This window comes from Ambystoma mexicanum, chromosome 1p (genome assembly GCF_040938575.1).
Source record: "Ambystoma mexicanum isolate Mex_15411 chromosome 1p, UKY_AmexF1_1, whole genome shotgun sequence".
Lineage (NCBI taxonomy): Eukaryota > Metazoa > Chordata > Amphibia > Caudata > Ambystomatidae > Ambystoma > Ambystoma mexicanum.
In genome coordinates this window covers 1,275,723,519-1,275,749,425 of record NC_090921.1, presented here as the reverse complement: position 1 = coordinate 1,275,749,425, position 25,907 = coordinate 1,275,723,519, and the positions used below count along the sequence as shown (strand labels likewise).

The following is a 25,907-nucleotide window of genomic DNA, read 5'->3' as shown; positions in this document are numbered from 1 at the left end:
TTGCCCATCTCCACAGCAAATAATGCCAATTTCCCTTGCATGCAAAGCTTGCCTGCTTTGCTTTTATTGCCTATATTCTATCCCTGTACAAGATTTCTATGATGCAATCACCCCTGCATGCAAAGCTGTTCTCTGCCGGTCGTGCCCCTTTCCTGTACGACCAATAGCTGTGCTAATGACTCACCCAGCCTCCTTGTTTTTGTAGCCATGGCACAAACATGTCCATGTACTCCATGCTGTAGCCCATCAGTGTCTGCACAGGATGACTGTTAATTCCAGCAACCTTTCTGGTCAGCTCCATGGTTAGGGCAATTTTGGTGAGTTCAGGGCTGACTGCAAGCTCTTCTGGCGCTGGTACCTCAGCTTGACTGGTGAATACCTCCGCCAACCGTGAGAAGCTTCGGTAGGACATGCGGTTCAGGGCACCTCGTAGCATTGGGTCCTCGTCAATCTGAGAAGGAAAAAAAACAGTTAGTTCAAAAAGCAATACCAGGTCTTTTTGGAACAATATGCAAAGTACAACTTTTCCTATATAACGAGACAAGTGAGGGAGAGCCGCACTATCGCACGGGGCGACAGAAAGAAGAAGTGGAGAAGGATAATCCCAGGCAATGGGTGCACAATACTAACCAAAAGAATCAGGGGCAGAGTGGCACCATTTCAGGAACTGAGAGGCCAGGAGCCATGAAGCAACATTTCAAGGACTGGAAAAACCATGGCAAGGATTGAGAAAACAAGAAGATAAGTGCACCATTCAAGGGAATGCAAGAACTGGGGGCAGAGCAACATAGTCTGAGGCGCAGAGATAAAGCTCACTTTGCAACAACATCCCAGAGATTGTCGAAGAAAAGCACATGCATATCTCAGTTGTCCTTTCCTCGCTGCATGGCAGAAAACGCTTTGTTCAGAGAAAACAGTATGCATTCCCGTGCACATCACTTGCAGGGCAGAGTCAGAAGTGGGCCTCACCTGCTGGTTAATAACCACTGCCTGCTCCTGTAGAAGGGCCACCAGCCGTTGCACCACCTCCTCTTTGTTGAGTTCCTGAACAGTTGTCTGGGTGTTGTTGTTTTCTGCTCAGTAATAGTAGAAAAACAAGTGCTTTAATAAACAATAAGAACAACCATAGGGGAGCAAATACAGTGCTGGGCAGCACGCTGGCTAAGAAGAGTTGACCAAGAGGCCTGGCTCTGGGTTTAGAACTGGAGAGCCGACTGCAAAGAAGGGTCCCGGAGCACTCAATACAATAAGTGAAACGAGAGTGCTAGCTCCAGGGAGTGGAATGAGCGCACTCGCTCCGAGGAGTAGACATGTTAGTACCAGGAGGTGGAATTTGAGAATAAGCACCAAAGAGAAGACATAAGAATGCCATCTCCAATGAGATACTGTATCCATCAAAAAACAAGGCCACATTTTGGCAAGCACAGGTTCCAAGGGTAAACGTGAGCCAAAAAAGGTACCTTTTCGAGCATGCAAGCACACAATTTTTACGGATTCTAATGGCAACATTTATGAAAGCACGAAAGATTCACCTTTAAGAGAACATTGAAAAATATCTATTTATATTAATAATGGGGTACAAAAAACTGAAACATTCATCAACTACTACACATTAATAACAGAGGAAATAAAAACACAAAAATGTGTACCTCCCCCAAACCGTTTTAAAATCACTTAAGTCAAGTCTATTTAAACTTAGCCATACAAAGCGTGGCAGATGTGTGGAGGTTAAAGTTTACTGATAACCGCTCCTTCCCGCTGCTTTCAAAAGCTCACGGTTTACTAGTCCGGTGAGGGAAAATGCACAAACAGCTGCTGTGAAGAATCTGCTGGAAAACCCACAAAAACAAAAACATACCTGAAACTGTGGTTCCCCATCAGTGGACTGTTTACATAGGTTCTCAACCAGCTTCTTCTAGCTAATTGCTAAGCTGAAAATCCTGAATAGTTAGTTCTTCTTTGATAACTCCCTTTAGTACCCAACCAAGATGCTGCGTCCAAACTTCACTCTATAGATCCCCCCAAGAGGATGCGTCTGGTAGGTAAGCAGAATCAAGGGAAGGAAGGGCAGGTCACTGTACGTACATGCACAGCTGAACTTATATTCCACTTCTGACCTCTGGGCTCTCTCCGCCCACTTTTCTCTGTTCATTGCAAGTTCAAAGGGCCTAAAGGAGAGAGTGCAGCAGTAACCATCTCCTCCACGCTTAAAAGTGCCAAAGGACTGCGGGGCAGTGCTAAGCAAGAAAAGTTATCTTTTTCAAATAATTGCAAACAAGACGTAATCGTGATGGATACTTTTATTAAGAAAACTTTCGTTTGGCAGTGACCACTATGCGTTTATTTTTAAAAGAGTCCTACAATTCCATTCCTAGAAATGTAAGTTCATAAATAATGCATAATTACAGTATTGTCACTGTAAAACACAACATTGAGGCTCATTACGAGTCAGATGGTAACCGTGCCGGTACTACCGGCAGGTTGCCGCCGGACCCATAATGATTTACCAGCGCCTGACTTGCCGGTAACACTAGGGAATTACAACCCCGGCGTTCCAGAAAGTCAGGCGCTGTTAATTTGCAATTCCCCATTCCCATAGGACTATGGGAATGGGGAACACAGAAGCACCGGCACCGTTAATACCGATGATGGTGCTTCCGTGACGGTCTGCTTACTGTGGCCGCTGTGTCCGGCAGGGTCCACCTGTCGGCACAGCGGCTCCGGCATGCAGACTTGTAATATGCCGGCCCGGAAACAACGGTGCCGGTAAGCTTACTGGCACTGTTTCCGGACCGGCAGGCTCAGAATGAGCCCCATTGTCTGTTTATCAGTAAGGTTTAGGTTAGTGTATCTGAATCTCATGCTGTCAACTAGATTTCATTTTGTTGGGGGAAGGTGCATTATATTGACAAGTGAACACTTTTCAAATTGTACATGATCCCACAGCCACAAGCTTCTGATGTCAAACCTATTTCTGTGATCAGTTGGTTGCATAGATCTGTGCAACAGGTGGTCAGCCCATGACCTGATCCCAAACTCCTTAATACTCATCACCCGATTACTTTAAACCAGCTACACTGAAAACGAGATGGACGCACACTACAATATTCCACCTTGTTTTCCCAGTTCTCTGCCTGCTACGCCATCCACCCTGCTTAGTCTGCTACTTTCTTTCCTCTCACATAATGAATACACAAAGCGAACTAGATGTTTACGCAAAGTAGAGATCAATGGTTCCATCCAGTTAGCCTCCAAAGCTCACTTTGCTCTATGATTATGATTGCATTATATATTACCACATGCAGGAGAGGTGGGAAAGCAAGCAGAATTTGCAAGTAGCCGCCTGTATTTCATGCCGGTGCTCTGCGTCTCTGCCCAGCCTTCACCCTGTCCTTGGCAGTGCCCTGGGACAAGTTTGTACTGGCGTGCCACACCTTGATTCCCCCCACCCCCTATACAACCCACTCATTTGTGCACCTCCTAGCTCACAACCAGGCCCTGGAAATAGTTATTTCCAAATGAGGGAATATGTGTATTTCTTTTTAAAGAGAAGCATGAATTGTGCAAAGCCTGGTTTCCTTAAAAGAAAAAATGGGGCTCCGAGTGCCAATAGCGATAAATATCACTGTCATGTCTGTGCAAGGCTGCAAAGCTGTGCTTGGGGCCCACCTGGGTCAAGCTTGAGGATCTTCAAGACCCTGCCATTCCCCAAAAGTGGTATTTAACACTATAGTGAAAATAGTCTATATCAATGACAGGCAAGGGCCATCTTGTTAACTGAAGTTGACACATACCCTGCCTGCCGCAACACCATCACACTACATATTTAGTCTCCAGCTATTACTTTCCTTCAACAGTGTGAACATTTTTGATTTATGAAACTTCTGAACTTCTCCTCACCCAGCAAATGATGGGGTCAAGCATACAATATATGGGACACTGCCATGTGCAACATCGACTGCACCCAGTTGCACAGAGCCTTGAACTGAAAGCTGTTTGAGCCTTTTTATCATGTGTTTATTTGTATCCATTCATGCAACTAACTTTATATTTTAGAGACACTCATCTTATTATAATGTCTTACTTCAGCGGAACACAAAAAAGCTGCATTGTTGCTCATTGTATGTCCTGGGTACAGATTAGCTTTTGGTGACATTAAAAAAAGCTATACAAAATTGCTAAATAGTTTTGTTTGCTAAATAAGAACATTTTAATTGGCAAATTGCTAATCAATTTTTGAAAACTAATCTATGCCTTGTGCAACACAGAGCTCGTCAGTTTTGAGGGTGTGAAATAATGTAAAGCTCCAGCCCGTTCATCTTTCTGGGAAGTAACTTTCCCAGATTACCTAAAGTGAACTGTGGTTCCTGGCGGCGTTTTGGTTTGTATGTTTGATACATGTTAACTACACCAGTTGGCGAGGTGCGAGACACAGATCGGTCAACTTATGATTAACTGAAAGGCAAGGCAACAAAATAATTAGTTATCGCCTAGCAGAGAAGGTAGAAAAGTAGTATGCCGACAAGGCAGTTGGGTATGGAACAATGAGGAAGAAGAATAACGTTATTTACCTGTAACTATTGTTCTCCAGCATGGGTCTGGCATGAATTCACATGCTCATGACTATTCCCAATCCTCGGTAAAAACAGTTTCACTTAAAAGTCCATTTCTCCTCTAAACCAATCACTGTCCTCTGGGTCATACTGCATCCAATGACAGTCCTCTACCTAAGCCTCGCCTCTAGCAGCCATTTACAGATTTGTTAAACACGTAAAGTGGCAGAATGAGCAAGAAGAGCCGTAGAGGGGCCGGAGGGAGGTTTTGCATGTGAATCCATGCCAGACCCATGCTGGAGAACAATAGTTACAGGTAAGTAACCTAAACCTTCTCCAGCATGGGGTCTGGCATGGATTCACATGCTCATGAATAACAAATACATAGCAGTACAACATTACACAACCACGGGAGGTGGCAAGGCTCAACAGAAGCAATAAACTCTTACCTCTGGAACAGACTCACCTCAAGCGAACAGGCAGCGTAGCACTGCTTGGCAGACTCTGGACTCCTCCCTAGAATCCCTGTCGACGCAGTAGAACTTCGTGAAGGTGTGCATGGGCCTCCACGTAGCAGCCTTGCAGATGTCCAACAGGGGCAGACCAGACAGGAACGCAGTCGCAGCCCTCGCTCTGGTGGAGTGGGCTCGGACGTTGGGGCAAGGGGTGGGTTCGCCAACCGATGACAGTGCGTGATGCAGCCGGAGAGCCACCTTCAAATAGAAGCCTTGGACAAGGCCTTCCCATGGTTCACAGGACCAAAGTTCACGAACAGTAGTGAAGTCCTCCGAATTTGTCCAGGTCACGTAGAACTTCAGGGCACGGGCAACGTCCAGCGAGTGCAAGGCCCTTTCCGCCGGCGACAAAGGTTTCAGGAAGAAAACAGGTAACACCAATGGCTTGTTGAGGTGGAATTCCGAAGGAACCTTTGGCATGAAAGAGGGGTGCGTATGCAGTACAACCCTTGATTCGTGGAAAGTCGGGTACGGTTGCTTGCCGAATAGGGCCTGGATCTCACCTACACATCTGGCAGAGGTGATGGCCACAAGGAAAGCTGTCTTCCACGAGAGAAACTTGAGTGGGGCCAGATGCATAGGCTCGAAGGACCACATCCCCCCCGCCCCCATGACCCTCGTGAAAACCACATTTAGTTCCCATGCCGGGGCAGGAGCCTTCACCGGCGGGAAAGATCGGAAGAGTCCTTTGAGAAACTCCTTGACAAGTCTGTGGGACCAAAGCGAGGATCTTCCTGGGGATCTGGTGTAGTAGGGAATAGCCACCAGATGCACCATGATGAAGGCATGCGCCAGAACAGCCTTTGCCAAGGATAGCAAGTATGGCAGCATCTGCGGAGCTGTGACCCTCAGAGGGGTAATCTTCTGCGACCAGCATCACGTAGCAAAACGCTTCCACTTATGGCCGTAGCACTTAAAGGTCTATGACACCCTGGCCTTGGTGAGGACCTCCCAGTAGTCCGCTGGCAACTCATAACCTCCAAACTCTAAGGCTGCAGGAGCCATGCCCTCAGGTTCAGCGATCCTAGGTCGTGATGAAGGATTGTGCCTCCCTCTCTGGTGAGAAGATCCGGAACCATAGGCAACTTGATTGGGGGCAACACTGACAGGCTGAGAAGGTCCAGATACCAAATCTGCCACGGCCATGCCGGGGCGAGGAGTATCCTGCATTGACGCTGAGTGCGTTGATGACTCATAGCAGGAGAGGGAATAGAGGAAACGCATACAGAAACAACCCTTCCCACGGGTAGGAGAAAGCATCCCCCTGGATCCTCAGCTGGTGGAATTTGCTGGCAAACGTCTGGCATTTGGAGTTTGCTGCCATCGCAAACAGACCGATCTGGGGTCTGCCCATTTGACAAACAGGTGGTCCACCTCATCCTGCCAAAGCTCCCACTCGTGGCAGGAGCACAGTTCTCTACTGAGGGAGTCTGCAATGGTGCTCTTGACTCCTGTCAGGTAAAGAGGGACGAAAAACATCTCCTGTCCAAAAGCCCAGTGCCATAATTCCTGCGCTTCCTTGGAGAGCACCGGGGATCGAGTGCCCCCCTGCTTCCTGATGTAGAACATGGTGGTGGTCTTGTCCGTGAAGATCCTCACCACTTTGCCTTTCAGAGATGGTAGGAATGACTTGAGTGCCCAGAACACTGCCCGCAGCTACAGGATGTTGATATGCAGGTCATTCTCCTCCGGCAGCCACAGGCGTCTGGCGTGCGCTCCCCAACCTTCCAGGGAGGCATCCGTGCTGACCGTCTCCTGTTATGGGGGTTTGAAATCTGTGCCTTGGGCAATGTTGGAGTGAACGCCTCACCACTTTATCACCTGTCGGATCCCTTTGTTGAGATGGATCTTGTCCGTGAAGCTTCCAGACACCTGTATCCAACGGGCGTCCAGGAATTCCTGTAGGGGGTGCATCTGCAACCTGCAGAGACAGACGAGGTAGATGCGGGACAACATCATGCCCAGTAATGACTTGATGGCCCCCACCGTGGCCGTCTTTGTCGATGACAGCCGTTGCACCGTTCCTTGAATGGCTGCTAGCCTCTCCTCCGAGGGCAACGCCAGACAAGATACATTGAGTCTGGTGCCTAGGAACAGCACGTTCTGCGATGGCGTTAAGCAGGACTTCAGATAGTTGATGGAGAATCCCTGATCCATCCAAAGTCGGACGGTTGTCTGTGTGTTCATCAGCCAGCTCCAGCGAGTGGGCACGTATCAGTCAGTCGTCCAGGTATGGGTATACGTATATGCCTTGTAGATGTAAATGGACCGCCACTGGTGCCAGGCAGTTCGTGAACACACTTGGTGCCTACTTCAAGTCGACTGGTAGGGCCCTGAACTGGTAGTGCTGACCCTGCACCACGAAACTTAGACATTTCCGATGTTTCTTGTGAATGGGGACGTGGAAATAGGCATCCTCCAGGTCCAGCGACGTCAAGAAGTCTCTTTTTTCCAGTTGGCCTAGCACGTGCTGCAACGTGACCATCCTGAATTATTGGGACTTGAACCATTTGTTCAAATGTCGGTCCACGATGGGTTTCCAGAGCTAAGTGAACTTGTCAAGTTTCTTTCTAAAGACTATTTGAACTGTTAATCGGCCTATTTCGTGAACTGTGTACATAATTGTGAAAAGAATGGGCTGCGCGCCATGTACCGAATGAGGAGGTCTGAACTATGTAATTGACCAAGTTATTTTCTTCGGACACTGCACAAGTCGTTTATTTACTTTTCTCCGCTCTCTGTAAGCCGAGCGTTTGTTTTCTGTACTGTGAAATTGACAGGATTTATCTTTCGGACGATGCGCGTGTCGTTTATTCCTCACCGTTCGCAGTAGTTTTCAGCTGAATGTTTATTTACCTTTCTTCCCTTTGGCGGAATCTGGAAAAAAGGAACAGGTCAGTTTCCTTTGTAGCGGGAAACCCGATTACAGCTGTTGCACGTCAGCCCTCCCTCGCTTGCCATAAACATAAAATTCAATCCTTGCACTAAATTTATTTTTTAGGTTGCGGTTGGTGCTGGCGTTTGTTTTTTCCCTTCCCTTCATTTTAAAATTCACGTGAAGGGAACTCAGACGTCAACGGAAGCCAATTGCATTATTATTTAACCGCTGCCGCGTTTGTTGTCCGTTTCACTTCAAGCTCAACAAAATGGAAAAGTTTTCCTCAGCGCGCGACAGGGCACACGGAATACTTTGCCTCTCTGGCATTGAATGAACTCTCTAAAGAGCTTCAGTCCTTGCAGTTTGCACAGCGACTTTCCCCCAACATTTGTGGAGACAGGAGCGCGGTAATGAAGCAGTTACAGGGTTTGCATGAGGAGCAGTTTTCGAAGGTGCCACAAAGTCAACTCCTTAACATTTAAACCTAAAGGACCAGCTCTTTTTCTAAGTTGTTAAATAAGCAAGGCATTGCACAGAGAAAATTTTAAGGCAAGTTGTGATGGGTCACATCAACTGTAAATTCTCTTTAAGGGAGAAGATTAATTTTTAGAGGAATATTTTAATTGCATGGAGCTCTAGCAAAGAAGTATAATTGTAAAGCAAGAATACTTAAGTTGCAAGAAGCATAAGCTATACTAGAAACATTTTCAAGATCCGGTGCCAAGAAGAAAGCATTATCTTCCTCTGGGCAATCAGCAGAGGAATTACAGGTACACATTCCTTAAGTAACTAGACATGAGTGCAAGGCAGATTAAGCAAGAGATGTAGTTAACTGTTATCCTTTTTTTTCCCTTTCCTGCTGTAGATTATCCTGAGGGTGCTGAAGGAAACTTACTTTTTTTATGTTATTGCATCCACTTCCCCTTTCCCCAGGTGGCGTTGTGTGCTCAACTGTAAATCTGGTGGTTGAGTGATCCACGCCTTTGAGGATCTGTCATGTTCAGCAGCTTCTGCGGATCTTCAGTCAAGCCTGACATGAACTAGCTCTATCGCCCCTTTTCGTAGCATGGCTCGTACCTCTTCCAGAAGCTGAATGTCATGCCTACCTCTCCGTCCTCTCCAGCTGGCTCCGTTGTGAAACCCAAAAATTCCTGTTTTCCGGCTTCCTCAGCCTTGAGAACGGCTAGACCGTTCTACACTCAATGGAAGTTATCTGGGAGGCGCTAATCCAAATGCATGGATCACATGACCAAAGCGTTGACGTTAAGTTAACGTGTGTCCTACGCACGTCAGCTGACTCCATTTAACGAAGCGGAAGTCTTGCAACCACGCTTCTGATCGTTTGTTGTTCATTTCGCGTTCCGGAGCTTACTTTTGCCTTTCGCAGACGTTTTTCTTCTATTTCCTAAGATAAGGTTGCCATCCCGCGTTCCGACGCATTTCCCGGCAACTTCCAACTTTTCTTGAGCTGCAGGTTTCCTCCGTGCTCGCACGCGGTTCTCCACTCCTCATTCAAACTGAGTCCCACCATTTACCCGCGACATCTTCCTGACTATTTCTATTAGAAGCTTGCTGCATTGTTGCTCCACACCGCAGCTTCCTATTGCTGTATAAAGACTTCGGCTGTGTAACCGGCAGCAACAACACCCTGCAGATTATGGCTCTGCCTCCATCTACCAAAATTCTGCGTTCATCGAACTTCTACTGTATTAAGGACTTTTACCTCCTGGATCAAGATTCTAATACTCGCCTTCTACACGTGCAGGGGACTCTGGACGCTTTCCTGTGTGTGCACCAACCAGTCTCTAGCGCGGCCCTCGTTCCGCTCGGGTTAGATCCCTCACTACCCTTTCCTTGCTGTTGTTTCCTTGGATTCTTCGGACTTCTTGAGACTTCCTTGGCTACACACCCAGGTTTCCTTGGCTACACCTCCAGGTTAGTGTGTTCAACATAGGTTCTTATTGTCCTTCAATTCCAATCATCATTCTAAATTCGTTCCTCTTTATCAACAGCCTGGTGAATCTTGGTCCACTCACGCCCTTCCCACTAATAGCTCTAGCTGACTGTGGATTCTACTAGTCAGAGAGTGACAGTTAGAAGGTTCTCTTTTGATACACTACGCCCTACCTCTGACATCTTCCGGTGGAAGAAGACTTCGAGTGTATCCTTTATTGCTACCAGTCTGTATCCTTTTACGAGAACCTCTGAATCATTCTCCTGTATCCATTGTTTCAATTCTTAACACTGAAGGATGTGTGCTGCTCCTAATGGGGAACCTGAGGGATCCGCAGACACCTGCGTTGGAACTCCAAAGTGTGTCCTTGGGCGAGAGAGCGTCCAGCACCCATCTGTCAGTGGTGATCTTTCTCCACTCGCTGACGAGTCGGGTGCACGAGTGGGGGCCAGACGGCTCAGGCTTGCTTGGGCACCGGCTTCCGGAGTGGCCTCTGTAGGCTTCTTGGGTTAAAGATAGGGAAGGCTGTCTGTACGACGTGGAGAACCCTTTTGAAGGCCTGCTCGATTTTCCCCTGGAGGAGCAAAAAGATGACGAGCTGTGCTGCTGGAGAGTGCTGATGGAACGGGCCATCTCTGTATCCGCCTTGAAGGGATTAGTCGACAGCCTTCCCAAACAGATTTTCCACGAAGGGCATGTCCAGCACCTTCGCCTGAACCTCCTGATGGAAATTAGTGACTTTCTTCCATCCCTGTCGAAGGCAGACACTGTTCCCCATTTGCTGGAACCCTGTGTCTGCGACATCCACACTGCCACTGTTGGCATGATCTGATGCCCCCTCCCCTTCCTGGAAGAGAGTGAGGGCTTCCATCTTCTGATCGTCGGGGAGGAACTCCATGATCGGTCCTAGCTTGTACCACAATTCCTTGTTGCACCTGGCCAGGATCGCCAGCGCGTTGGTTGCCTTGATAGTGGACATCGCAGTGTAAATCACCTTCCCAATGGCATCCACCCCCCCAACCCCTCGGTGTCCGGAGGAACCAAAGGTGACAATGACAGGTTAGCCGACCGTTTCATCGCAACCAACGACACCAGAGAGTCCGGCGATGGTTGTGACCTCAGGCACTTGGGCTCAGAGTCCGGCATCCTATATTTCTTATCCAGCCTATCCCGCTTGGGTTCTTCATGAGGGCCAGTCCCTCTTTAAATATCGTCCAGAAAGGGCACTGCCATGATAGTCTTCCTCTTGGCCTTGCCCCTTCCTATACAAGAACTCCTCCTTCTTGGTTCCCTCGGGCACCAGCTGAAATAGCTCAGAGGTCCTGGTGATTATGGAGTAGAACAAACCCACCTCATCCGGTAGGGAACCCCATGCGAGGCATCCAAATGTGACGATTCACCGTCCGCTGCGACGATATCTTGGTCATCAACCGTCGTTGTGGCCGTATCCGTACCTGTGTCTGCCGGGGGAGTTTGGGCCAGATGTGGTGGAGGTCGTCGATATGGGTGGGGGAGGTGTCAGATGACGCAGCCTCTTTGGCAGAGGCTGATCGGGGACCACAGGTACCAGCGGCAGAGGCATTCTCATCTGGATCTCTGACACCAAGGTGTGTAGAGTCGATAGAATGTCCAAGGAAATGTCCCTTGGTTGAGAAGGCAGAACAGGAAAACTAGGCCCTGCACCCTAGTCGCCTCCTCGTCATCATCCTCGTGGACTGTATGCAAGGACACCTGATCTTGGGTGTCTGTGGACGAGACCTCCATAGTTTGGGTGACGACCTGGGAGGACTTTTTAGGGGCCTCCTCACCCACCCAAACCCCCTTTTTTCCCCTCTCAGGGGGTCTTGAACTGGGAACTGGACCGGTTTCACCCCTTCTGGCGTGTCTGCAGACTTTGCCTCTGCAAAGGTGTCGCGCCTTGGGGGCAGGGACACTTTCTGTGCTGTAGGAGCTAGCCTCGTAGGATCAGCAGCCATAGATTCCGTGGTAGTAGTAGCCGTTGACTGAGTCGTTGACAAGGTCTTTGCCTGTGCCTGTAGAGCCTGCTTGGGCTGCGGCTTCTCCGATTTCTCCCGTAGCTTAGCCGGGGAAGAGGACTTCCTCTTTGAAGAGGAGCTTGATAGTAGGCCGTCAATGGAGGCGGAAGGTGATGCTGATCGCACCCTATCCACTTGGAGCCGCTTCAGCGGCAAACCCGGTGGACTCAGACCTGCAGACCTTGGCCTCATCTTGGGCCCCCACGGATGAGGCACCCTCAAAGGACTTAGAAGACCGCTCCTCAGACTGGCCGGTCCTGGACGAGGCATGACCCGGCTCGGAGCACAGGTCAGAGGCCTTGTTCGTGTTAAACCATGCCGCCAGCCTGCTATTCCCATCCTTGGTCATTTTCTTAGGGAAACCAAGGCATATCTTGCACTCTACTTCCTTATGGTCCGGATGTAGGCAGTAGAGGCATTGTAGGTGCTTGTCCTCCAGACACATTCCGTAGCCCGCATTTGGTGCAGGGCCTGAAGAGGGACCTTCCCTCCTCCTTCTCCCTTGTCATGGTTGGAGGGCGTGAAGTAGGCCCAAGATAGGCCTCTACAATCTTCGATGGATCTTCACCCTTGAGGGGCACAGAACTTTACCGCCGATGGGTCCCAGCTGTCAGCAGATGAAGAAAAGAGCACACAGGCACTTCGAAACAAAAATGTAACTTTTTTCCGTCGAAAAAACAAATAGCTTGGAGAGCAACTCGAGGACTGCCAACACTGAAGTGTGCTGTAAAAATCTGAAGATGGCTGCCTGAGGCGGGGCTTAGGGGAATATTCATGAGCATGTGAATCCAGGCCAGACCCCCATGCTGGAGAAATTAAGACCTTTCCTTGTGAGAAGCAGGCAGAACTGGTTCGAGACTTTAGATGCAGCTCCCCTAATGGGCCTCACAGCAGCCTTTAGTATTACAAGACTATGTACAAATCGGCTGCAAAATATTTGCAGAGCTTTGATTCACTCCAGCAGGTATTTCTTCGCTCTAAATCTACACACACTCTTTAAAAGGTAATGTTGGAAAGGAGAGTTCCACTGCAACCCTTTTACACCTTGTAATGCCTTCATTCAAGTTTAGAGAGTTAATATGAATGCAGATGAGTGTGGAGAGAGGAGTGATTTTAAGTAGGCTGGAGGAAATAACAGGACCACCTTGAGTTGGAGTAGGGTCCAAGAGGCTGGCGAAGAGGTCCAGATGGTTGGTTCACCCTGCCGCCTCGATGCTGGAGGAGAGATCTAGGAGATCAAAATGAGGATCTTAGGTAACTGGTAATGCTGGTAAGGAGCGGGCGATTAATGGCCAAAGAGGCCGACAGCAAGGGAAGGTAGCGCCCAAAGGGGTGGAGAGGATAGAACCAGTAGTGTCCAAAGGGGACATTCTGGGGCTATGTGCCATTGTACTGCTGCGTTCCTGCCTCTCTGGTGAAAGGGGCTTCAGGTGTTGGTTGGGATGATGTCTAGCTGTTGGTCTCGGCATCCTACGATGACTCTAGGATGTCTCACAGCCCCGATATGGGACTTGGAATTGGTTTGTTCATCCTTCCTCTTGGGCAATCTTCTTTACCGGCTGCACCCTAGCCTTACCTTCTAACCTCTCTTCTGGGTGAAGGGTGACATCGGAGGCAGGGGTGTAGGAATTGGCTGGTGGCTCCCTCCCTGCCCCCCGCCTCAAGGATGGCATCCTTTTCTAGCCCCTACTCTTTTGTCATGTGCTAAACCTGCTCCTGGTGCATACTGCCTTACCTAATCTGTCCTTAACTACATGGGAGTGGAGGCCTTGTGGCTGGCTGAGTTTTCCCACCATAATTCATCTCCCCACCCACCTCTCCTGTGGTTTTAGATTGGAGCCCTATACCCGTGTGGGGGGAAGCCAAGCGAGCAGACTCTGCCCCATTTGAGAGACCACCATTCAGCGCTTTACTTCAAGAGGCATTAGCTATAGAGTCCCCAGCTTTAGTGGAAGCAAACACCCATTTCTTTGGTGTTTAAAGACACTGATATGAAAGGTTGTTATACCACTACAAAAAGTGGAAATCTTAGAAAAGAAAGAATACTGCTCTGATCGTATCAGCACAGCTCCACACCCAGTGAAAAGAACTGTACAGAACCATTAAAGAGACGAGAAATCCTGCATCTTGGATTTAAGCCACTATCTGAGCCAGACGTCAACAAAATGGTGCCAAATAGCAAGAAAGCCAGCACTGATGGATCCCTGCCTGGCAATTTATTTCTGCTAAATGATAAACTGCAGGCTCGATACAGAAATTGTACCAAAAGCATTCAAAATCACCTACATCAAACTGCTTCTAAAAGAAATACAGCTGGAGATCAGAAGACACCACCAACTACGGGCCTCTCAAACATACTGTACCCTGCCAAAATTCAAGAACACTACGGTTACAAACAGATCCTGGACCATATTGAGTCGAGTCACATGCTAGATCACTCGCAAATTGGGTTTGGACCTTCGAGAGGCACTGAATCAGCACAAACATGCATTGGGGCCAATCTCAAAATATGTGCAGACGAAAACACCATTCCAACACTAATTTTTGACATCTCAACAGCCCTTGACACGATCAACTAACACTTCAATCAGATGACTCAAACCGGACTCAGTAATACCACTCTGCAGTGGATGAGATGCTTCTTAGTGGACAGGACAGAAATCACTTGGCTTTCCCTTTTCAGCTGAAACCCACAGAAAATAACTTCCAGATGTTAAAAAGTAATGGTGAAAGGTGTGATGAGGAACTCGACATGGCCCTGCTAAGGAAGATCTTAAAAACAGGAGGGCTGACCTGCTAAAACTATGCACAACACTCAAGTCATTTACAAAATTACTGACATGGAAAACTCTGGGACTAGCCTCGCAACTGCCCACACAAGTAAATAGACGATTGCTAACAACCTAAAAGTCAACCAAAATAAAAACTAAATTGTGATAGTTTAACCTCAAGCAACAACTGAAATACTACTACTATGCCCTAAAACACCTAAAGTGATAAAGAAACCAGACTTTCTAATAGACAACTGCTTCACGCTGGAACCACAAATCCATGCAATAGTAACAAAAATTAAAATGCTTCAATCACTGTCCTTCAATCAGGCTGATCGCACCCTACCTCACTTTCTCCTCAGAGAACATTGGCCATCATTTATCTTGTTCTCTCACGAATCTATTATGCTAGCAGCATTTAGCTAGATATGCTGGACTACCTTAAAAAAAGAAAAATACTCCTAAAGGATCCAAAACACAGATTAAAGGAGAGAACGCACTACCAGCTCTTGGAGTACTCCACTGCCCTTGCTACTGTATCAGCGTCATTACAGCCCTACAGATAAGGAGTGCATCAGCCCCTTGTACTCTTTAAAAATAGGCAAGTACTCACTAAAAATAGTGAGTAAAAATATTCCCAACAACAAAAGGGAAACCGACACACAGGACCATGTTCCCCAGCTTTCACCCACTCAGCTCCATTGATATATTTGGAGCAGTAGTGCACATAGTACCATAGGAAGAATCTACTATTACTGCCTAATCCGAAGAGGTAAACGTATATCTGTTTAATGTGCATGAATAACTAGATGTTTAGAAATAATATTACAGCAATATTTTCGTTTTCCAGTTAAAACATGTCTTCACTAATTTACAAAATGCTCCCATTGAGAATGGGACCAACTTTTGTACTGCCTGAAGAAATCATTTTACTCCCAACTTTCAAAAATAGGGAGTGAAATACTTCCACTTCCAAAATCTTACCTGGAGCACTGAGCGGCAAGGCCCGCTTCACTACCCAAGGATGCCTCCAAGGTCAAGGAGCAGAACCAACAAGAGACTGAAGATCTAGAAACATGCTAGTAAAAACTAAGATGCTACCTGGAGGCAGAGGCGTTGCTAGGGGAGCGGGCGGGGGCGGCTATAGCCCTGCGTCTTTTGGTTGTAGCCCCGGATAGAATTGCAGAGGCTACAACCAAAAGGCTAGCTAACACAGACAGTGCCGACATTAGTGTAGGCCCTGATCTTTTCTAGACCTAGTAACACCCCTGCCTGGAGGATTCGCCTTCTCCAATATAGTGGGCACACTTGGAAACATGCCATGTTATTTGTAGAGGTCTTGTGCCAGGATCTCAGTTCCTCCCCCGCACCTTAAAACTTAATTAACAGTACTCCTTATAACTCTTAAACATTTAGCATACTAGGTTGTGCACCTATTTTGGAATTACCTTAACTCTTTTCGGGGGCCTGCGCTGCCCGTGCGGCATCCTCTTATGTGGGGGACACATCTGCAACTCCTTAAGTGCCTCAACCTCCTTTCCCGAACCAAACTGCTGCGTCTCAGCGCAAGAAACACAAAAGGCAACTGCATCGTCCAGTCCACTGCTTACCCTGGCGATGCTTCGGGTCTGCCAGATCATGAACCGTTTCACAAATGCACTGGTTTCCGTCGGGCTGCCATTCTGGAAAGGCAGCCCGTCAGGAATCTGGCTTCTACGTAAGGGGGCATTTCCGTTTGGCACAAAAAAAATCCGGTGGCTGTGGAAAACCTTACTCCCATTGGATTAAATATTCATATATCACTTATTCAATCTTATGGGCTGGGGGGATAGAATTTGATACACGGCAGTCCTGCTCTGAGGAGAAATTCTAAAGGGTGCACCTCACATCTAGAAGTGTGGATGTAATAACAGCAGAATTATTTTTGTAAGTAAAAGCATAGCATTTGGTGTAGCAGCTTATTAACAGGAAGGAGACTCAATAACAGGGCTTTAAGTGGACCAGGCTAGCAGAGAGCCAGCAGTCGCCAAAATCTGCACATGAGCCAGAGGGCTGCTGGGGCTCCCTCATTCCCCCGGTAATGAGCACCAGACAATGGGGGTCATTACGAGGTAGAGGTAGCCATGGCGCTATTAGTGCCATGGCTGCCTCCAAAATCGTTTGACTCCGGTCTGGTGGATGGAGCAATTACCGGTCCATTCCGAGGTCGGCGGGACCGGTAATTCCCCATTCACCAGAGCCGTTCCCCATTCCCATTTGAGCCCCCATAGGGCTCAATGGGAAGGCGGCAAGGTACGTTATTGACCCTGGTATCCCTTTGCAGGTCCCGTCCTTAACGCCTGGTAAAACCAGGCGTTAAGGAAGGACCCGCAAAGGGAACTCGTAGTAGGGCGGTAAGGGATTACCGGCACCGGTGCCATTACCGGTAATCCCTTAGCACCCACCTGGTAATTTGGCCCAATGTCTCCCCTGCATGCATAAAAAACACTTGATGGTTAACTGTAGGCGCTGCCGTCGATTTACAAGCTGTGAGCGGAACACGTTTTGAGAAACGAGAAGTCCTTCTCTGCTAAAGGCTTGTAGCCAAGAGACAAGACTGTCTAACAGTGTTTATGATTTGCGTTTTGCAAACATTCTACTGTTCTTGTGATTGTTGAGACAAATTAAATGAGCATCATCCCCCAGTGTACATGGTGTGCTCAGAAATACTCCAATCTTGAATGACTGTTAAAGGCATATTTGTTAAACATATATAAGGGCCAATTCTTATGTCCCACAAAGGCTGTGTTTTATGCAGAGCATCCAGCAACCCCAACCCCTCCACCCTCCCATTGGTGCCATTTGCCCACACCCCCTTGTCTATTGGCGATTTATTTGCAGAATGAGTAGAACTCCTTATGTACTGATGAAGGCCAAGATTTATTTATACACAGCGATTTATTTACAAACCAAGCCAAAAATATGTATTTACAATGTGCAGACCCGATGCAAAGACCCTTTCAGGGGCAAATGTAGGCAATATTTGGGCAAAGCAGTCACAGATGCAGGGCTTTAAGTGGGCTGGGGCCAGCCGGGGCCCGGCAGTCTCCAGAAAAGGCCCCCGAGCCGGGGCCCACCCCCGCCTAGCCCCAGCCAGCCGACACCTCAGGCAGCCCGTGTAGAGGCTGCACGGTTACACAAGCTGCCCTGCCTGCAGGTTTCAGCACTAAGGTTTAGAAAAAAGAAAAGGCATCGCCTTTTCTTTTTTCTAAACCGAAGTGCTGACACAGCTGCAAGAAGCAGGCGTAGCCATGCAGTGCGGGCTGCCTGATGTCTATGTAGTCGAAACAGGACTCGAGGAGGGCTGGACTGCCCAGCTCTCCTTTTGTTTGAGTAACTAACTAGTCATCACCCAGCATGATGCCGGGTGATGACTAGTTACTCAAAAACAAAAAGGAGATACTGGGCCCTCCAGCCCTCCTCCCGTTTCAAGTACAGACATTTCATTCAAGCAGCCCATGTTTAAAGAGGGCTCCTCGAATGAAAGGAATGCCTGCTGCGTGCGGGCTGGGGCACACTGGTGTCGCACCTTTTGGTGTGCCCAGCCCCTTCTTTTGTTTAAAAGGAGGGGCTGGGCACATCAAAAGTAATTATGCCAGCCGCCCCCCGCCACCGCGCTTAACCGAGGGGGGTGCTCTCGTTAGGGGGCGTGTCCTTGGGCCACACTCCCTAACCAGCACCCCCTCGATTTCCAATCCCACTTAAAGCAAGACTGGAAACATTTAAGCAAAGTCATGAGAGTGTTCTTTGAGTGGCAATACTGGCATTTATTCTATACTTTATATGATATAGAACATTCCAACATTAGGGCATCTATTACTTTCTACATATTGTTACTGTGCAGTTACCTCCATTTGCCCTTGTTTTTTTCAGGCGGCATACTCTTTGGTGGAAGGCACGCCTATCAATGACCAGTAATTGTCAGGATCCTGGTCATCTTAGTTGATCCTAGTTACATATTTGTATATAGTTATTTATATTTGATTTAATTAGTTGGGCAGGCAGACGTTTTCCTTAATCACTATTTACAGGAAGATGTGCCTGGCCAAGGCAAGATACAGGGCACAATTGAAGTTTCGACTGATGAGATCAGACTGGAAGCCTGAGGTTACTCGAATTCCTGACAAGGTTTCTAGTCTAGACTGCCGGTCATGGATTGTAAACCTAGAGGCAAGACCTGCTTTGAGTTACGCTCCAGTTTTCAGGCCTGTATTCAAGTTCAGGAACCTATCAGCACTTCGTGGGACGTTATCCAGCAGCTGGTGGGAGAAGTTTCATTTTAACATTTTGAAGAAAGCGCAATTTGAGAAACTGTACCTTTAATTTTGAAGCTAAAGTATTTCTAGAACTTAAGACCTGCCAGGGAGTCAGGAGTTAAAGTAAATATGTGTTCAGTCGTAGAGCAAGTAATCTAACGGTTGTAATGTAAGAAGGGATGATACCAGCTAGTAGAAGTTTTGTGCAGAAGGTGTTTGAACGGGTCTGCTCGAGTGAGAATTGTGCGCGATCATTGCCGCCTGTAACTGTATTTCAACCCACCGTAACAGTTCATTGGGGGTTGAACGGTGCAGAGTGAACCGGCGTTTACGAGCAGGAAGCGGTTCCAATTCCTAAGTGCTCCGAGATACTGAGGACCGGCGTTTGCGAGCCGGAGGGGTTTCAGAGCTTCTGAGCATACTTTTTTTACGTCTGGGAAGCTTTGTTCATTTTCCGACATAACTGAAGGAGGACATGAGAGAAAAGTCGAATGCGCAGACATTTTCAACGGAGTTTAGGACTCCAATAGTAACGTGCTGTTGCGCTCCAGTTTTTAAGAATGAACGAACTCGAGTCAATTAATATTGACTCACTTTAAAAACGACCACTAATAATGCTCCATCAAAGAAGGTTAATTCAGTATAGCAGTAAAAAGGTTTATACCAGTGAGTATTTTAACGCAAAAACTGTAATAAGTTTAAAAATGAATACTGTGCAGACTCAGTTTTGTGTTAATGAGTTTGGCATCAGTGGAGTCGCCAGAAATCAAATTTAGGAGGGGCACAGAGGGGGCCAAAGACAAAAGTAGGGGGGCGCACAGACAAAAGTGTGGGTGGGGGCGCCTATGAAAGGTACTGTGACATCACAAGCACCCCTGCAGAGAGGCTTTTGTGCACACCAACTACCCACACCCCACTGCTCTTCCCCTCCCCATCAGCATGCAGGCACGAAACTATTCAGTGACTAATGGCCCATCAATAGCAGTTTCTTGGGCTACATTCTGAGGGGAGGGGCTGCAAGCAGCACTGCACACTATGGAGGTCACTGTGCAGAAGCCCAGCTGAACACCTGAGAAGCGGCTGGTGCTCATTTTCATACCGATATCACTCACTGCTCACTTTGAGACGAAAGGAGAGCGTTTGCCGTGTGATATGCAGGCATTTGCCTCAGTGAGTGTCACATATGTCAGTGAGAACATTGTCACTGCTCACCTTAGGTAGGGGGGGGGCGGCACAGGATTTCAGAAGCATTAATTAGCATTAAAGTGTTGATTCAGTAACTTCAGGAGACTGACAAGCAAAGAGAGAGAGAAAGGTTTTAAAGTCCAGGAAAGACAATTCGTTCAAGTAAGAACCTGGAAGTAAAAGAAGGAGAAGAGAAAATTAAACTTTAGTAGAAGAAAAGTAACAATTCTGATGAGCACAAACTCTCGGCAATCCAGCAGGGGTTTACAGGTATGTCAGAGCATAGGGGTGGGGTGGAGGGATTCACCAGGGTTGATGAAGAAGAGTGAAGGACAGTTTAGTAATGTGATGTCCTTCTCGTTTCAGGTCTCGAGAGTATCATTGGAGTGTAGAAGAGGAGGACCTTTTTTTAAATTGTATCCCATTCCTCTTTCCCTCTGGGGTGAGAAGTGCATTGTCGGTTACATTAGACAGTGGGCTAAACACTTCAGAGGGGTTGCTGTCTCAGGTCCCAGCTTCTGATCCTGTGGAGGCTGAAGAGGAACTCCATCAAAGCCATGGACCCCACGAGTTTTAGCTACTACTGTCGAGCCCACAACCTCGCGGAGGAAGTGGAAGAGGATAAAATAAAAAAGGACAGGTCTTCGTTTCTGGTTCTCCTTAGTTCTCAAATCTAATTTTGAAGACCTGAAAACCAAATTCACATGTTAGTACTCCTTACCTCCTGCTCTACCTTCTCCTCCTCTTGAGTTACTTCCCTCTGGTTACCGGTCTGCCTCCTCTTACAGCTAGAAGGCAGCTCAGCTTCCCTCTAGCTTCACTGCCTGGACTGTGGTTCTGCCTTCCGATTCTTCTTGTATTGAAGATCTGGTTGAGTGACTCACTAGATGTGTTTCTATTCGTTTCTTAGGTCTATCAGGTTTTTATGAAGTCTTTATTGGGCTTCCTAAATCTTTCAATTCATTTTCTATGACTCCTCATCAGATTATATGCTAAAGACTTTCTGGTAATTTTTCAGGAAACTATTAGTCTGACCTCAGCGTCTGTTAAAACTCCTGGTTTCTCATTTACTAAGTAAGGCAGTTTATTTCCTGAACTACTGGTTTTATTGTTCAGAGCCTTGCTGCACTGATTTGCTTGCGTGCTGCCTGTTTATTATTTCTTTCTCTTTTATAACGCTACTGCACCATATCTTTTTAATAAAAGTCTTTTGAATCGCTGCTATATCGTGCTCCTTTAAAGTTTCCTTTGTGTTCTGTATTGTAATCTATCTACTCTGCGCTGCCGCGCACTGCTGTGTCTCCCCTCAAGTGCTCCATTCAAATCTTCCTTAACTCTGCACAGCCACGCACCGAAGATCTGCCTGAGTCACTTTCTTCACCGCACAGCCACGCTACTGTTCGTTTCACTAGAGGCTCTACCGCGCCACTGCTTATCTACTCGCCTTGTTGCCGGTGAACCGACAAAGCCTCACAACATCTTCACGCTGTTACGCGCTGTAGGGTTCTTTTTTCCTAATACGGGTCTCAGTGCTTGCTTACTTTCGTAACGCAAGAAATGCAGGTAATGAACTCGCGGCACCGATCTTCCGACAAACTGCTTCCCCACTGTTCTACGCTGAACGTCTTTTCTATGAGCACATTAAATACAAATAAGCGACTTTTCGAATTATGTAAAATTAACAGTTTATCTCTACAAGGTTTTAAAACCAACTTCCTCAACTGAAATAGATACACTCATCTCTAGTATCCGGTTGTTGATTTTCTGCTGCTTTCTAGTAAATTATTACAGTTAAATCCTAGTTACATCTGGAGCTCAAGGTTGCTGTGACCTGCTTAGTTAGTGTCTGGAATGAAAGGCAGTTCGAATTCAATCTCAACATTACAAAACAATCTTCTCTAGACTCCAGCCAATTAGCTTCTAGGCAAGTCTCCATCTTGAAAAGGGATCATTCCAGCCTGCTAAATGGACCTCTGTTAAGGAAACAATGTATAGAAAAACACACACACACTCCTAAATAACAGGTGAAACACCTCCCAACCTTATGCACCACCTTCCCTTTCCTGAAGTACCTACCCCCCAGGCCCTCACAGTACCCACTCCTTAAGGCCCTGTCCTACGGCTAGGCATCTCTGGATTTCTTTGATGGACACTCGCCAATCTAGGGGAATGCACATCCTCAGCCTTTTCCACGATGTCTCTTCTGGACCAAAACCCTTCCAATCCACCAAATATTCAAACGTTACGGGAATCCTAAATTGCCTGCACCTCATATTCACTCCCACACCTTCAATCTCAACCAGCCCAGGACTCATGTAATCTAGTTCCTCGCAAACACGGCTTTAACAAACCAACGCAAAACGTTGGATGGATCTTTAACTCCTGTGGTAAATCTAACTTCACAGTAACTGGGGAATAGACTTCCAACTTTAAGTGGCCCAATAAAGCGTGGACTGAATTTTTATTTCTTCCTTTCAGGGCAATATTCTTAGTAGACAACCAAACAGAATCTCTCACCCGATATCTTGGTGCAGCCCTACGATTGGAGTATGGAACTTTCTTGTTGCGCAATTTACTTTTCTGCAAGGCCTCTATCGCTTTTCTCAAATTCTCTTCCATCAACTTTAGCCTGGCCTCAACCTCTGTAATTTCTCCCTCCCTCATGATTACTTCCCCTAAAAAACGTGGATAAAAACCTTGATTTACAAAAAACAGTGACATCCAGGTAAAAGTTCTTAATTGTGTTATAGCAAAATTCAGCAAACCACAATAACTACCAAACTCTCTCCAGCCCTCCAATACCAACATGGGTACTTTTCCAAGTCGCAATTCACCCTCTCAGTCGGTCAGGGCGTTACTCGTGGTCAACTTGATATTAATTCCCAGCTCCTTACAAAATGCTTGCCAGAATTTTCAAACAAATTGCGACCCTTTGTCAGAAATTACTTCACTAGGCAGACCGTGGAGCTTCACTATGTTTTGTATAAAGGTCTGCTCAAGACAAGGTTTAAGTTATTTACCTGTAACTATTGTTCTCCAGCATTGGTCTGCCATGGATTCACATGCTCATGAATATTCCCTATCGTCAGGCTGGGAATCTTCAGTAAAAGAAAAAACAGTCCCTCTAACCCAATCACTGTCCTCTGGGTCATACTGCCCCCATCCAATGACAGTCCTCTCCATCAGCTCCAACCCTGGTGGCCATCTTCAGATTTGGTAAGCATGTAAAGTGGCAGTATGAACCAAGAAGAGCCACAGAGGGGAAGGAGGGAGAGTTTGCATGCAAATCCATGCCAGACCCATGCTGGAAAACAATAGTTAAAGGGAAGTAACTGTCTGGCATGGATACACAAGCTCATGAATAACGATTACACAGCAGTACATATACACAACCACAGTAGGTGGCAAGGCTCAACAGAAGCAACCCTCACCTCTGGAACAGACACGCCCAAACAAATAGGCTGCGTAGCACCACTTGGCCGACTCAGGACTCCTCCCTGGAATCCCTGTCGACGCAGTAGAACCTCCTGAAGGTGTGCGTGGACCTCCACTTAGCAGCACTGCAGATGGTGAGAAAGGGCACACCAGAGAGAAACGCTGTAATTGCTACGGTGGCGTGGGCTCTCAGCCTGCCTGGCAGTGGCCTACCAGCCAGTCGACGACGGTACATGATGCAGCCTTAGAGCCACCTGGAGGTGGAAGCCTTCGACAAGGCCTTTCCTTGATTTACAGGTCCAAAGTTGACGAACAACTGAGAAGTTTCATGAAAATTCTTTGTTTGTGCCACATAGAACTTCAAGGCATGAGCAATGTCCAGCAAATGCCACTGAAGGTTCGTTGAGGTGGAATTCCGACTGTACCTTTGGTGTAAAGGTTGGATGTGTACGCAGTACCACCTTTGAAGCGTAGAAAGACAAGTAAGGCTGCTTGCAAGAGGCCCTGAATCTCCCCAATCCGCCTGGCCAAGGTGGTAGCCACGAGGAAAGCCATCTTCGACGAGAGAAACTTGAGCAGGCCTGATGCATAGGTTCGAAGGGCGCTCCCATGAGCTTAGTTAGCACAACATTGAGCTCCCAAGCCGGGGCGGGGGCCTTCACCAGTGGTAAAGCCCTGAAGAGTCCCTTGAGGAACTCCTTGAGGAGCCTGTGAGACCATAGCAAATGTCTGCCCGGGGACCTGGTGTACCTGGATATGGCAGCAAGATGCACCTTGATAGAGGCGTGAGCCAGTCCCGCTTTGGCAGAGAAAAGCAAGTATGGTAGAAGTTTCAGAGCCTTGACATGCAGAGGGGTAATCTTCGGATACCGGCACCACACAGAGAAGCGTTTCCATTTAGGTCCGTAGCACTTCAACGTTGACGAGGCTCTGGCCCTGCCCAGGATGTCCTTACATTCTGCGGGTAAAGCATAACCTCCAAACTCTAGGGCTGCAGGAGCCATGCCCCAGGTTCAGAGATTCTGGGTCATGATGCAGAATTGCCCCCCCCCTTCTCTGGCAAGATGATCTGGGACAGCAGCAGCCAGATGGACCGGGCCACTGACAGACCTAAGTCCGGATACCAGATTTGCCTTGGCCATGCTGGGGCGACATGTATTATTCTGCAGTGGCACTGTGAGTGTGTTGATCACACTTAAGGAGTGGAAACAAGAGGTAAGGCATACAGGAACCGTCCCTCCCACACTCCTCGGTTGAGGGAACCTGCTGGTGAACCTTTGGCACTTGGTGATCGCCGCTGTCGTGAAGAGATCGATCTGGGGATGGCCCCATTTGCCAAACAGAAAATCCGCCTGGTCCTGCTTAAGTTCCCACTCGTGGCAAGAACGCAGTTCCCTGCTGAGCGAGTCCGCATTGGTGTTCTTGACTCCTGCTAGGTGAAACGGGACGAGGAGCATGCCTTGACGACAGGCCAACAGGCCATTGCCACAGGCTGTGGACCTCATTGGAAAGCACCGGTGAGCCGGTCCAGCCCCCTCCACCCCAATTTCCGGATGCAGAACATGGTGGTGGTGTTGTCCATGAAGATCCTCACACTCTTGCTCTTCGACGGGAGAAAAGCCTTGAGGCCCCAGAATAGGGCCAACGTTCCAGGACGTTGATGTGGAGGCCCTTCTCCGGTTGCTAGAGGCCTCTGGCGTGCAACTGTTCGGTGTGGGCTCCCCATCCCTTTAGCGTCCGTGGTGACAGTCTTCTGGTAAGGAGGAACCTGAAACTGAGCTCCCTGGATGAGATGTGGCCGTACGCCCTACCACCGAATCGCCTGACAGAATCCCTCGTTGAGCGAGATCTTGTCCGCAAAATTCCCCGACACCTGCAACCAGGAACTCCTGGAGCGGTCTCATTAAGTCTGCACAGGCGAACGAGGCTGATGGCAGGAGCACATCATGCACAGCATTGCCTTGATGGACCGAACCGTCGCCGTCTGAACCAATGACAAGAGCTGTACCTTGCCTTCAATGGCTCTCACCCTCCCCAATGATGGCGATGCCAACCACGTCACTGTGTTGAGTCGGGCACCTAGAAACAGCGCGTCTTGCGATAGCATCAAGCAAGTCTCCAGATAGTTTATGGAGAACCACTCCGTCATTAGTCCTGATGTGTGTTCGCCTTCCAGAGCGTGTGAGTAGGAAAGCACCAGCCAGTCGTCCAGGTATGGTTATACGTGGATGCCTTGTAGATGAAGATGTGCTGCCTCCGGGGCTAGGCTCTCTTGTGAATGGGGA

The 25,907-nt window shown here is 47.9% G+C and overlaps 1 protein-coding gene across 4 annotated transcripts in view; it reads right to left on the bottom strand.

Moving 5' to 3' along the window:
* BCL2L12 (BCL2 like 12) overlaps positions 1-25,907 on the bottom strand; it is a 513,616-nt gene that overhangs the window by 17,044 nt on the left and 470,665 nt on the right. For all 4 annotated transcript variants that reach the window (XM_069605212.1, XM_069605217.1, XM_069605213.1 and 1 more), the window contains 2 exons: positions 970-1,073; positions 185-451 (listed from right to left, as the gene is read on the bottom strand). In XM_069605212.1, the coding sequence (XP_069461313.1) occupies positions 185-451; positions 970-1,073 (371 nt within the window). The remainder of the gene's footprint in view (positions 1-184; positions 452-969; positions 1,074-25,907) is intronic.